The 13282-nt window shown below is 43.0% G+C and overlaps 1 protein-coding gene across 1 annotated transcript; it reads left to right on the top strand.

The window, feature by feature from the left end:
- Positions 1-7853: 7853 nt before the first annotated feature.
- Positions 7854-12469, top strand: LOC103707114 (protein SMAX1-like). The gene is made up of 3 exons (XM_017842770.3): positions 7854-9763; positions 10230-10533; positions 10636-12469. The coding sequence occupies exons 1-3, from the start codon at positions 8478-8480 to the stop codon at positions 12244-12246; spliced, it is 3201 nt and encodes a 1066-aa protein (XP_017698259.2). The 5' UTR covers positions 7854-8477; the 3' UTR covers positions 12247-12469.
- Positions 12470-13282: the final 813 nt, after the last annotated feature.

Raw genomic sequence — 13282 nt, 5'->3', positions numbered from 1 at the left:
TAATTTATGGGTCATCTGAGGCCTGAGGGGACGGTAAACAAATAATAGCATTTTATATGAACGGAGCTTTATATCATCAATGCGTCCTCTGACTACAATGAAGAGAGGGGGAGAGAGTGAGAGAGTGAGATGAGCGCCCTTTGTACCTTTTCTGAATAAGAGGAGAGAGTTACTGGACACTCACTCCGATGCCTCCCTGTAGCCTGTCTGGGAATATTATTAACTTGGCTTTTTTTGACATAAAAATGCACTTAACCCTGCCCCTCCGCTGTCTCTTCACTTTATCAATGCATGCAATTAATCCTGGGCTTCTTTATGAATAGGGCTCGTTTGGTTCGCAGGAAAAGGAGAGGAAAAAGTGTGGTCAACGGAAAAGTAATGAAATACCTCTTGTTTGGTTGGAGTTTTCAAAGGAGAGAGATGGGAAAGTTGTATTCCCATGGGAATATGATTCCCACATTTCATGGGAAAGTCTTTCCCATGAGAAACATGGGAAAGTTACTTTCCCATGAGGTGGGAATCACTTCTTTTTTATTTTTTCCCAAAAAGACCCTTCAACATTAAAGAAGCATTAAAGAGGCATTAAAGAACTAATTTTTATTAGGGGCATAATAGGAATTATACATAACTTTCCTAGGAAAGTGGATGGTCAACCAAACATAAGCACTTTGGAAATTTGTCATTTTCCAATGGTTAACCAAACATGCCAAAAATACTTTCCTAGGTATTCTCTTCCGGGAAAATCCTTCCCGTGAACCAAACGAGCCCTTAGTAAAAACTTAAAAAAAATATAATTACTTGAACTATCAAATGGAAGAGTGAGTTGAGAAAGCGAAATGGTTCGGTGACACAAGAAAGTAGAAAAAAAAAATAAATAAGGTACTTCCTGGCTGGTAATCTTCTCACTTGCTATGGATACAGTGCAAGGAGATGGCAAGTTGATGACAGGGTAGGCTGCTCTTTGTGAGATTCAGTTTCTTTTTTTTTTTTTTTAGGACCTAGAGATCAAAGATTGCATGATATGAATCCATGACCTTTAGATTTGTCAATTACGGATCCATGACCTAGATATCAGGATTGTTGGGACTTGGGTCTCTCTTTTTTTCAGATGATAATTCAGCTGCTCAAAACTAATGGCTTGGAACTGACACCTCTTGTTACTCAGGCTCCAAGCAATTTTGGCACCATCATGGATTTTCTGTTGATGCAAATTCTATGGAATCCACCGAAGATGTTAGTAGCAATAATGTTCTGAACAGTTTATCTTATCCATTATAAGCCTTGGAAACCCTTAAGTGGGGTCCAACTTCTAGTTAATGCAAGGGGTCCTTTTGGCCTCACACCTGTAAAAGTTTATATATGATCAACTTTGGTACGCATTGTAGATACCATATATTCACACAAAGGTGTACTCCTGCTAGGGTTCGTATATCGCATGCTCACGTTCCGGAAGTAGGTTCCTGGAGGAAGACTGCTTCTCAATGGAGGATGGACCACACAAGAGAGAGAGAGAGAGAGAGAGAGAGAGAGAGAGAGAGAGAACACTCCCCATCTCTCCTCTTCAACCCTCCCCTTCAAAACAAAAGAGAAATAGTTTCCATGGTGCACTTCGACCAGAAAAAGCCTACACCTTCTAGACCTCATTTACTCTTGTTTACGACGGGTCGTCCTCAAAAAGATGGGCTTGTCCCCTCACCTTTACGCCCCATGAACTTTCTTCACATGCAATGCATGTAGAAAGAATCAATTCTTGTTTTTGTTTCATTTGTTCATTCAACCTTTGCCTTTCATCATGTCATGATTCCCATACCATTTCCATCACTATTCCTGCCTTATTCTACCTGCTGCACTAATCATCCCTTTAAAGGCCTCTCATTTTGTCAAACACTAGTTAGGGCTTGGTATTGGGTATTAGGGGTAGGGTTAGAGCTGGCCCTAGATTCGTGTATGCTGAGCAGCTTTAAGCTACTTTTAGACCACAGCGATCGATCTGTTTGTCGCTAATAGGACGATCATTCAACTGTCGATGTGTGATTTATAACAAGTTTAGATTAATCATGCAGGAAAAGATAAGCTTAGGGTTTGGAATGATCATGAATAAAAGGTAAATAACTTGCATTTAATATACTAAGAATTTGGAGTAGATTAGAGGGAATGATATCATACAAACCTGCCCCTTATGCAACAGAGACGAAGTACTCATGTATAAATGATCAAAATACAACTTTTTTTTTTCTTTTATGTTTTTTTGGCCCCTGCTGCACCCTTGTTCTCTTTGGCAGTTGACATTTAAGAATGGCAGATGACAAGGAGAAATGCAGTTGAATTAATGGAGAGTCAATAAATGGCCCTTCAACAACATCTAAAAAAAAATCAGCAATTCTTCGTTTCCCTCCCAATACTTTGCTATCGCATGGATCAAGTTGAGAGATCAAGAGGCCAATGGCATGCTCTCAGTAAATTTTGAGCTTGGCCTTTTTATCGGATCTTCTAAAACCGGTCATGCGTTAGCATCGGATGATGTCATCTTCAAGATGCAGTCCATTCCACAAGCAAGCAGCAACCTGATCCTGTGATCTGATTCAATGAACACTGGCACCAGTAAATATTCGTGGTAATGGAAAGATTTCGATATGTTTGCTTGATATATACAGACATATGCCACCATCAAAACACAAAGGCTGATGTTCAGATTAATTTATACCTGTCTATGCTTGCAGGAACTCATGATGTACCATATACCTATACATGCATGTATATATGTATGTAATACATAGTATTTAGTATGTTTGCGTTATGTATTATACTAAATATTATACGCCATGGACTCCATTTGTTCTGCTTTTCCTTCACATATTGTAAATTAGAATGGACTTGTATGCGTACAGTTAGGCGGAAAGACTTTAGGAGAAAGAATATCTTTGCTTCACAGACACTTCAGAGAGAACCTTGATAGCACTAAAGGTGGCATGCTCGCTTCTAGCTGTAGCCTACTTTTCTTCACTTTGAATCATATGTGCGTCCCATCCAGGAATAAAGCTACGAGAAGTCTTGGTAAGTTTTGCCGACTCTAAGCTTCCATAAAAAGTTCATTCTTTGAGAAATTTAAATTGAAAATATAATTTAAATTACTTGTGCTGTTCCTAACATTGATATGCTTTATATAAAAGTTAAGCTTCCAGATATTGTAAAATACATTAATAAAATCTCATGATTATGAAAAAGATACTAGAAACTATAATAGTAAGATCCTATGATTTGATAGTAAACGCTAAATTTAAATATTACAATCAGATCTCATAATTTTTGGAGATTGATCTGAGGTAATATATCAAGATTGTGCATGCAATATATGGTAGTTGTGATATTCAATATCGTATATACTATAATAAGCGAGATTGTGCATGATTCTGAGCTGTAATAGTCTTCTTCACTCATTAGTGCAAGATATGATCTCGCTTGAGTGTTAGGAGAAAAAGTAGAATAAAGCCTTTTCTTTGGCCCTTTCCAGTGGAGAGGATTTCTATTGTTGGCAGGTTTTAAGGAATCCTAAACCACTAGAGCTTTAGGGAGGAAGTGTGCCTTTGTGCAAGCAAGCAACCAAGACTTTTGGAAAGCATACCCCCACTTTTCAGTTTTCTTTGGAATAATGAAGCCCCCCTTTTTTCCCCCAAAAAGAATGAGTAGTCTTCTCCCACTTGCTTGGTGTATCCAATTGCCTCGTATGTCCAAAAGCATACCCACTTTCGAAATGCAATCACTCCCTTTACGTACAAATAGGCTACCTCAATCTTTGAAACCTCTTCAACACCCCCTCAATGAGATTATATTTGTTGCTTGAAGCATGGCCTAGATGACAAGAGCATCATAGCTTACAGCTTGGGCGGTGGTGGTAGTAGTTTGCACCAGAGGAAAGCTAAATGGAACCCCATGTCCCATGATTTTCAATCAATTAGGTACCGACAGGGCTCGTGTCGAGCTCATGCAAACATGATTCTATGACTCTCTTTCGTGCTTTCTCCGCAATTCATAAGATCTTGATGGAAGGCCTCAACAATGTTGCAATCGATTCGCATATGCTTTTCCATGGATTGGAAACTTTGAAGGGATAATAGATCAATTTGCGACACTAGGCTTTACTCATACTCCAAATATGGGGTAGAAAGGGTTGTTTGAATTTTGAATAAAAATGTTGCATAAAGGTAGTGGGAGTTGGAGAGATGAGGTCAGTCATGGCTTTTAGATTGGAAAAGGGATCATTAAAGTATGATGCTTTAGAGATGTGGGTTTGGTAGAGACAAAGAAAGTTCTCAGGGAAACATCATCCTTCAAAGCAACAACTACTACTTTTTGTAGATGGAGAAGAGCAGGGATGTTAGATGTACACCTAGCAATCTTTCTTATTATAATCTTTTCCTTTTATTTTTCAAGGCCTTTTTTCTCTGTCGGTGAACAATGCCATGAAGTGAGACAGAACTCATGGCAGTGTATTTATTAATTCCAATTTTATTTTTTTTTTATGACTTGTTACTTAGGCAATCTTTGAATACATGAGGACATTAGCAAACCTATACATATTTATGGCCCCTATCCTCTTCATGTTTCTTTCGATGCATGCTTTTTGGATGTTTGCACACCTTTTATCCCCATTTCAGTATACCTTTGGAATTTTTCCCGTAATCAAAAAACAGATTAGAGTACTCCCCATTATGAGGTCACTGGGACATTTTGACTGTAATTATTTACTAACAGTGTGTAATGTAATATTAATCATCTATCAGTTCTGGATCAAAATGTCATATCCAATTAATGGTTGTTTTTATTTCCGACACCTTATGACATTTACCTAATAATGCAAGATATTTAACTAAAATATCATAACTTCGACTAAATGCATGCATAGTTTCCAAAACGTCTGTGGTTGCTCTATTTATTAATTTATTTTTATGAGTCCATCCAGGCATCATATTAGAATATACAGAAAAAAATACCAATATAAAATGCTAACTAGCTAGGCATCATTCCCCAACTCTCCCATGACATATATTGTATGCTTTTATCCTAAGTGGGGAAAAGTTGGTTCAGCTGGATCTCGTTTTACCCATCTTTTCCCATATTCCTATAAAGGTTTATATTATTTCTTTAATTTGATCGAACTAAAGTATGGAACAAGTAAATTGAATTTACTTTTCAAGGAGTGGTGCATGAGTTCGCACTTAGGATTGCTGGTCTGGCTTTAGGATGAAATTTTATTGGATTAGTTTGGATATTTTTACAAGATTAGGCCAAAATTCTATAGGAATCAGGCCTGTTGATCCATCTAGCTTACATTTTTTAAAAGCCTATCTAAATCTAGGTCAGATCCCAGCCTTTTAGGCTGTGGGGAGAAAAAAAGGATCCATGGATGTCTTTTTTTCTTAGGCTAGATGAAATTTAGTCTAATCCACGAATCCTATAGAATTTTTAGTCCAATTCTATAAAAATAGCCAATCAAACCTCAAGTATTTGCAAATATTAGCAATAAATCAATGAATACTTCATAAATACATATGTCTTGTATAGGGGCATAGTTGATGCAATGCTCAATATATGTTGAAGGAAAAAATGATAGGAATCAGAATAATCTTTGACCCATTTGTTTGAGCAACAAAAATAAATTGAAGATCATATAACTTTTTTTTTTTGCTTGCTGATGTTATAATTTTGAGTAACATTGTGCATGCAATTATAGTTCTCATGTGATAAAGCTGCATATATCTCGTTTGCACATAGTTGGTGAAATTTGGATATTACAGTAAAATCTTTAAAAAGTATAATTATTAATAGCATACTGAATAGTTTTGGAATTCAAGTAAAATTGTTTTAGCTGTTTTGTCCTATATTTATCACTAATTAATACCTTTGGCGTATTAGCACAAAAGAGGTCCACGTCTCCTGAGACAAACCAAGTCTCCCCTCCACCCATTCATCCTCCTATTGACGCTGCTGCCTCCTTTTGGATTCGCTTGAATCTGACCCATTCTTGACAATGAAATATTACAGCATCGTCAGCTGGAATAAATTAGACAAAATCATATACTTAACATTATATTTTACTTAAAAATTCATGTAAAACTAAAATTTGTATTATTTTTTGAATTAACTTCATTTATTTTTTTTGGTACACCGGCAGTTCACACTAGTCTCGCGTGAATACATCTCTCCAAAATGATAAGAGTCAAAAGAGACGATCTAGTCTGTCTCTCGGAATACATGCATAGCTTAAAAAATGTTACACTGATGTAGCAGCCGGTGGACGTTTTCTAGAAGCGGATGGTCGAATGCCTTCGGTCCTTTCTGTAAAATCTACTCAATCACCTTCAATGAGTCTTCCTGCATAATGATACTCCGGGCCTTCAGAACACGTCTCATATAGAACACACCCCCTTATGCGGCCCTGATAAATTTTCAGATACTATCATCTAAATCCATCCATGATATGCATACTTGCTAACGTGTAAATATGATTCGCTGTGGCTGGAGGTTACAAAAGTGGTTGTTAATCTCTTGTAAACGTAATCATTTTTATTTTATTTTATTAGTTTTAAAAGTTTTTATTAAAGTTAATATTTGGGACGATGGTATTTTATAGAGCAGACAAGGGGAGTGGGGGAGTTGAAAAAGGAGGCTTGGTTTGGTTTCCCGGGGCTTGAAAAGGTGGGACGGTGGCGGGTAATAAAGAAGAAAAGAGAGTCGCTTAACTCCACCGCCCGCTTTACAAAGCTGCTCGAGAAACGCGTAAAAGGGAAGGCGAAGGGGGGAAAGGAGAGCGTGCGTGCGTGCGCGTTATCGTGGGTGGCGTTACTGTGGGGAATAATGATGACGATGATTTCCTTGTTTCGGCCGACTTTAAGGACATGTAAAGGAGTGAAGAAATAAATATTATATTTTAAAAAAATAAAAAGTAGGGGGGAGAGAGAGAGTTCTAACTGATTTTAAATTAAATCAGATCTTTAATTAAAAAATGTTTGATATTCCCACTCCTTGGATTTGTCGTCCGCCAGGTATGAGAAAATTAACAATCTTGATATTTAAATTTAGTTCAATCCATTTACTGGCTGGACTGATATATTGCACAAATATTATGGAAGGTATATATTATTCTTTTTGAATTGTGTATGAGTAACTTAGCTTCACATTTGTCAAACATTTGTAATATTTGGATACGAATCTTGGATCTAGTTAGACTCAAATTCATAAACATCTGTATTCTTAATTGACCACTTATAAGTGTTCTTGCCAAAAGTGTGGAATGCAAGAGTCATTCAAACTAGATGTGATCTTTTAAATTACTTAACCTATTTCAGTTTGAAAAGTCTCGGTTGGCTCAACTCCTAGGATCCAAACCTTATCCCTTGGTAGCCCACAGGCCAAAGTCATTTTCAGCTTGAAGAAGAAGAGTGCAAATAGCAAGATAAGCTACATGGCTGATCTGAAGAGATATGTTTGGAGTAAAATAATAACCATACAGTGACGTGTGAAAAAGGAGATATTGAGGAGAGAAAGAAGAGAGAGAGAGAGACTGTTCGCGGTCCCGGGAAAAGGTATGGTCAATCGTCGGTCAGCACACCCATCGATAAGATGAGAGACGGAAAGGATGGAAAGAAAGACATGGAGTAGGGAGGACGGGAAAAAAAGGGAACTAAAAAGTAAGTGAGAGAAACTAATAAATATGTCAACCATTTTAGATATAAACAAAGCAGAAGAAGACAGAACTCTCTTAAAAGATCAAATTAAACAAAAAACTGAAAAGAGGAAAAAGGATATGAGAGAGAGAGAGAGAGCGCTTTTGTCCCGTTGAAAGCCAACTCCATGTCCCAAAAATCCTCCCCTTCCCCCAAACTTATTCTCCTCCTCCTCTTTCTCTCTCTCTTTCTCCACTCATCCCTCGTATCTCACTCTCTCCCCGCAAAAACCAGTTTCTCTCTTCCTTGAAAAATACAAAGAGGAACAGATAAGGGAAAGAAGATTCTATTCGTCCCCCCCTATTCCCCTTCCCCTCTTTCCCCTCCTTCTAACCTCCGTACAATTGAATAAAAAGAAGACCACTCCATTTCTTCGTTTACCCTTCTTGTATCTGCTTCGTTTCTCTTATCCCCTTCGCCTCCAAAATTCTTACAATTCCCTTCACATTTCTGCTGGTAACGTGGTGCCTCCAATTTGATCTTCTCCTTTTGTGGGAATTTCCCAGTATAAAACAAATAAGCAGAGGATGACCTGTTGGCTTTCTATTACCTTTCCTGGATATCTCTTTCTTCTCCGCATCTTCCCCTCTTCCTCTTCTGTGTCATTGTTTTCTTTCTGATTCTTTGTCGAGAGGAAGAACAGAGGCTAAATAAGAAGTTCGCTTTTTTCTTGGTTTCCAATGTGTATAAGCTTTGAAAGGTGAGATTTTTATTCATTAGATTAGAATTAGAAGGTGGGGAGAGAGATTCGGGATGAGGGCGGGACTGAGCACAATCCAGCAGACGCTGACGCCGGAGGCGGCGAGCGTGCTGACGCAATCGATTAAGGAGGCGGCGCGGAGGAACCACGGGCAAACCACCCCGCTCCACGTGGCCGCCACCCTCCTCGCCGCCCCCTCCGGCCTTCTCCGCCAGGCCTGCATCCGCTCCCATCCCCACTCCTCCCACCCCCTCCAGTGCCGCGCCCTCGAGCTCTGCTTTTCAGTCGCCCTCGACCGCCTCCCCACCTCCTCTTCTTCTTCTTCCAACCCCCCCAATCCCACTACTAATTCCACCACCTCCACCTCCCCCTCCTCCTCCGGCGTCGCCGAGCCCCCCATCTCCAACGCTCTCATGGCCGCCCTCAAGCGCGCCCAGGCCAACCAGCGCCGCGGCTGCCCGGAGCAGCAGCAGCAGCCCCTCCTCGCCGTCAAGGTCGAGCTGGAGCAGCTCGTCATCTCCATCCTCGACGACCCCTCCGTCAGTCGCGTCATGCGCGAGGCCAGCTTTTCCAGCACCGCTGTCAAGGCCACCATCGAGCAGTCTCTCGCCTCCTCCACCTCCTCCGCCGCCACCGCCGCTTCCGCCCCCAGTTCCGCCTCCCCTGCTCTCGGCATCAATTTAGCCCCCCGCGCCCCCCCGCGGAACCTCTACATCAACCCCCGCCTCCACCAGCATCAAGCCAACACCGCCGCCGCCGCCGATGGCGGCGCAGACCCGCACCGGATAGAGCAGGTGACCCGGGTGATGGACATTCTGATGAGATCCAAGAAGAGAAACCCGGTCCTCGTCGGCGACTCCGACCCGGACGCCGTCATGCGAGAAGTCCTGCAGCGGATCGAGTCCGGCCACCCCCCGCCACCCCTCCGCGCCGCCCAAGTCATATCCTTGGAGAACGAATTCGACCGGCCCCAAATACCATCCAGGATCAGAGAATTGGGCAGCTCGATCGAGGCCCGGATCGGCGGCGGCCACGGCATCGTCCTCAATCTCGGGGACCTTAAATGGCTGGTGGAGAGCCCTGCCGGCCTCGGCGCTTCTTTGGGTCCAGCACCAGCTCAGCCACAGGCGATCATCTCGGAGGTGGGCCGGGCGGTGGTGGTGGAGATGGCGAGGCTTTTGAAGAGCTTCGGCGAATGTGGCCGGCTGTGGCTCGTCGGGACGGCGACGTGCGCCACCTACCTCCGGTGCCAAGTCTACCACCCGACGATGGAGAACGACTGGGATCTGCAGGCTGTGCCGATCGCCCCGAGGTCGCCGCTCCCCAGTATTTTCCCGAGGTGCGATTTCTATTCTTCTTCAGCAGTTTTAATGCAAGCCCCTGGGCTGCATCCCTTTCTTATTGCCTTGGCTCCATAGTTTCTATTTTTGGACCCAACAGTACTAGCTAGTTTCTCTGATGGAGTTGGTCGCTCTTTCTTATGCTGCTATTGTTTATTAATCATAAGTTGCAACCAATAATAACAGAGGGAGGGAATGGATCTTGTGCCATTTGGGAACTTGTTTGATGTTGGGTCTTTATATGGCAATTTTGAAGCAGTGAGCAAGGGACAGGTTTTTCGCTCCGCCCATCTGATAGTACTCTGATCTTAGCTGAGAGCTTACGTTTAATGGTTTCACCTCATCGGTTCGTTTAGCTTTGTACCTATAATGCTGATAGATTCATTGGTTTCATTTGAGATATGAACTTTGGAGCAAACATGGCTGCCATGAATGAAGCTGAACTGTGGTTAACGTAAATTGCAGGCTTGGGGGCAATGGAATCCTTAGCAGCTCGGTCGAGACTCTAGCCCCGATGAAAGCTTTCACGGCGATGGGCTCTACGACCGTACCTTTAAGACAGCCACCTGAAGGTGCCGATCCTTCCCAATGGACAAACCTCTGCCCACCATGCATGCAGAATTATGAGCGTGAAGTCGCCAAGCTTGCTGCAGAGGAGTCCGAGAAATCGTCTTCGAAGCCGGAAGCTCATGAGGCATTGCCTCAATGGCTCCAGCTTGCGAAGCTGAGCAAGGGAGACTGCGCCGATTCCACGGCTGATTATTTTCAGGTCCGAATGCTCTCGTCGTCATCCCCTAATCCAATTTATGAAATGAAACTATGTTGGTCCTTGAAGCTGATTCTTTTGAACTGTGGTTGTGCTCTTCTGCAGTCGAAGGAACAAGAGCCGGTGCGGAAGCCGAGCGCAGAAGAGCTGCTGAAGAAGTGGCGCGACGCATGCTCCCGCCTACACCCAAAATTCCAACCGATGCTCCTCAGCTTTGAAAGGCCTCTAGCTCCAGCCCTCTCGATGCCCCTCTTGGGCAATTCGAGCATGGTCGATCCTCGCCCACCATTTGAACCCAAATTAACACTTGCTCATAACATTATACCGGCCCCGCCGCCGGAGCAGGCTTCAGGAAGCCCAGTGAAGACCGATCTTGTTCTCGGGCATTCAAAGGCCTCTAAGGACAATTCCCTGGAAAAAACTCATAAAGAGCGCATGGAGGACCTAGCTGGGTGCATGCAGGATGGATTCTCGGAGCAACAGAGAGCTAAAATTGCCGGCATTTCCGAGACAGACTCCTTCAAGAGGCTCTCCAAGGGACTCGCCGAGAAGGTCAGCTGGCAGCCAGAGGCAGCCTCCACCGTAGCCACTGCGGTGATGCAGTGCAAGTCCGGCAATGGGAAGCGGCGGAGCTTCGGGCCAAAGAACGACACTTGGCTTCTGTTCATTGGCCCTGATAAGGTCGGGAAGACGAAGATGGCGACCACCCTGTCCGAGCTGGTGTTTGGCACTGGCCCGGTGACTGTAAACTTTGGTGGCATCCCACGAACGGATGGCAATGATGGGGAGTCCAATACTAATTTCCGAGGGAGAACCTCTCTGGACCGGGTGGTAGAGGCCGTCCGTCGGAACCCGTTTTCGGTGGTTGTGCTTCAGGACATCGATCGAGCAGATGGGCTCGTACAGGGGAGCATCAAGCGTGCGATCGAAAGGGGCCGGCTGCCAGACTCCTACGGCCGGGAGGTCAGCTTGGGGAGCGTCGTATTTATCCTTACTGCTGATTGGTTGCCGGAGGAGCTCAGGGCCACCACTGATTCCATTGTACAGTGCGAGCAGAAAATATTGGATTCAGCCAATTGTGGGTGGTGGCAACTGGAGCTTTCAATTGAGGACAGTCCCGGCAAGCGTCGAGCAGATTGGCGATGGGATGATGATCGAGCTGTGAAGCCAAGAAAGGAGATGTCGGGTGGCGCGGGCCTATCACTTGATTTAAATTTGGCGGCGGGGGTGGATGATGATGTCGAGGAAGGCTCAAGGAACTCCAGTGACCTCACTGTGGAGCACGAGCTCGAGAAGAGAAGGTTGGCGATCAAGTGTTCGACCTCATCGGCAGCCTCTGAGCTGATGGAGTTGGTGGATGAAGCGGTCGTCTTCAAGCCTGTGGACTTCGGCCCGCTGCGGAGGAAGGTCTCGGAGTCCATATCGGCCAAATTTGCCAGAGTCATGGGCGGTGGGCGGTCGATACGGATGGACGAGGACACACTCGATTGGATCGTCGGGAGACTTTGGCTCGCCGGAGCAACCGGCTGCGGCGGATTCGGGGAGTGGGTGGAGAGGGTGTTGGTCCCTAGCATGGAGCAATTGAAGGGTAATTTGAAGGCCGATGAAGGAATGGCGGCCGTCAGGCTCTCGGCGGTGAAGGGCGGGCAGACACGGAGGAGCGGCGCTGGCAACTGCCTGCCGGGGACGGTGGCCATTGCCATAGATGGACACTAGAGAATTAGTGGTCATTGTCACATTTGTTAAGGGTATATATGTAAATATAGTTGGATCTTTTTTTTTTTTATAACTAGATTCTCGCCTTTCTTCGGCAGTTAAGTGTCAGGGGAGAATCATAACTACCAATAGGTCCTGGGGATGAGATGGCTTAGCGCTCATATAATTCGTAATTTTGAGAATAATTACATATAAGTTTTTTAGAACATTATTTTATTGGAAATTTTATTGTCTCGATGTTATTTCAAACATTTTTTTCTACCGCATTGGATTCAGCTAAGATGCTCCTGCGAGACGTGGTCATTAAGGTGGGCACGTTCTTTTCCAAATCTGAGATTTTTTTTTAGTGTGTGTGTGTGTGTGTGATGAGAGCTTGAGTTCTTACTTGAGCAAATCCAATTGTGACATTGATGGTTTGAAAGAGAAGCATCTTAATTAAGATGGACAGGTTGAAAACGACAGCTAGTTATCTGGCACCTCTTGTGGTGCAAGTTGGTGATAATATGAAGTCAGGAACAAAATAATTATCGGATTTTAGAGAAGAGGATAATTTACTCACGACTCTATTCTTAAATGGATTTATATATTTAGTTTAGTCAATCCATGTATACTAGTGATGGATTCACATCTAAGACACGTATATGCAATTATAGAAATTCTGTTTGTATGCAAAGAAAAACATGATAGAAATTTTGATTTGTTTATATTAGTTTTTACTTGTTTAAAAAAGATAAAAATATTGGACCCTTATTTTGTTTTTTTTTCTTCAGACTATAATGCAAATATGACTCCAATACTTAAGAGCTTACAAGCATCAACAAAAATGGATTGCTGGCATAAAAATATCTTTTTCATATTTTCGAATACAACTTATAAAAGATTATCTTTTTTTTTTTTAAGTACTACCAGAGAGTCAAGTGAAGAAAGATGATACATGAGTATAGAGATAGAGTCAGACCCTGTCCACAAGATCTTTTCCGAATAATGAGCAATAAAAAAGGCAACCCATTCAATAATTCTATTCGCTTCTCGATAT

The sequence above is a fragment of the Phoenix dactylifera genome, chromosome 7 (genome assembly GCF_009389715.1).
Source record: "Phoenix dactylifera cultivar Barhee BC4 chromosome 7, palm_55x_up_171113_PBpolish2nd_filt_p, whole genome shotgun sequence".
In the NCBI taxonomy this organism is placed as follows: domain Eukaryota; kingdom Viridiplantae; phylum Streptophyta; class Magnoliopsida; order Arecales; family Arecaceae; genus Phoenix; species Phoenix dactylifera.
The sequence above is the reverse complement of the archived record's forward strand: the minus strand, read 5'-3'. Positions and strand labels throughout refer to the sequence as shown.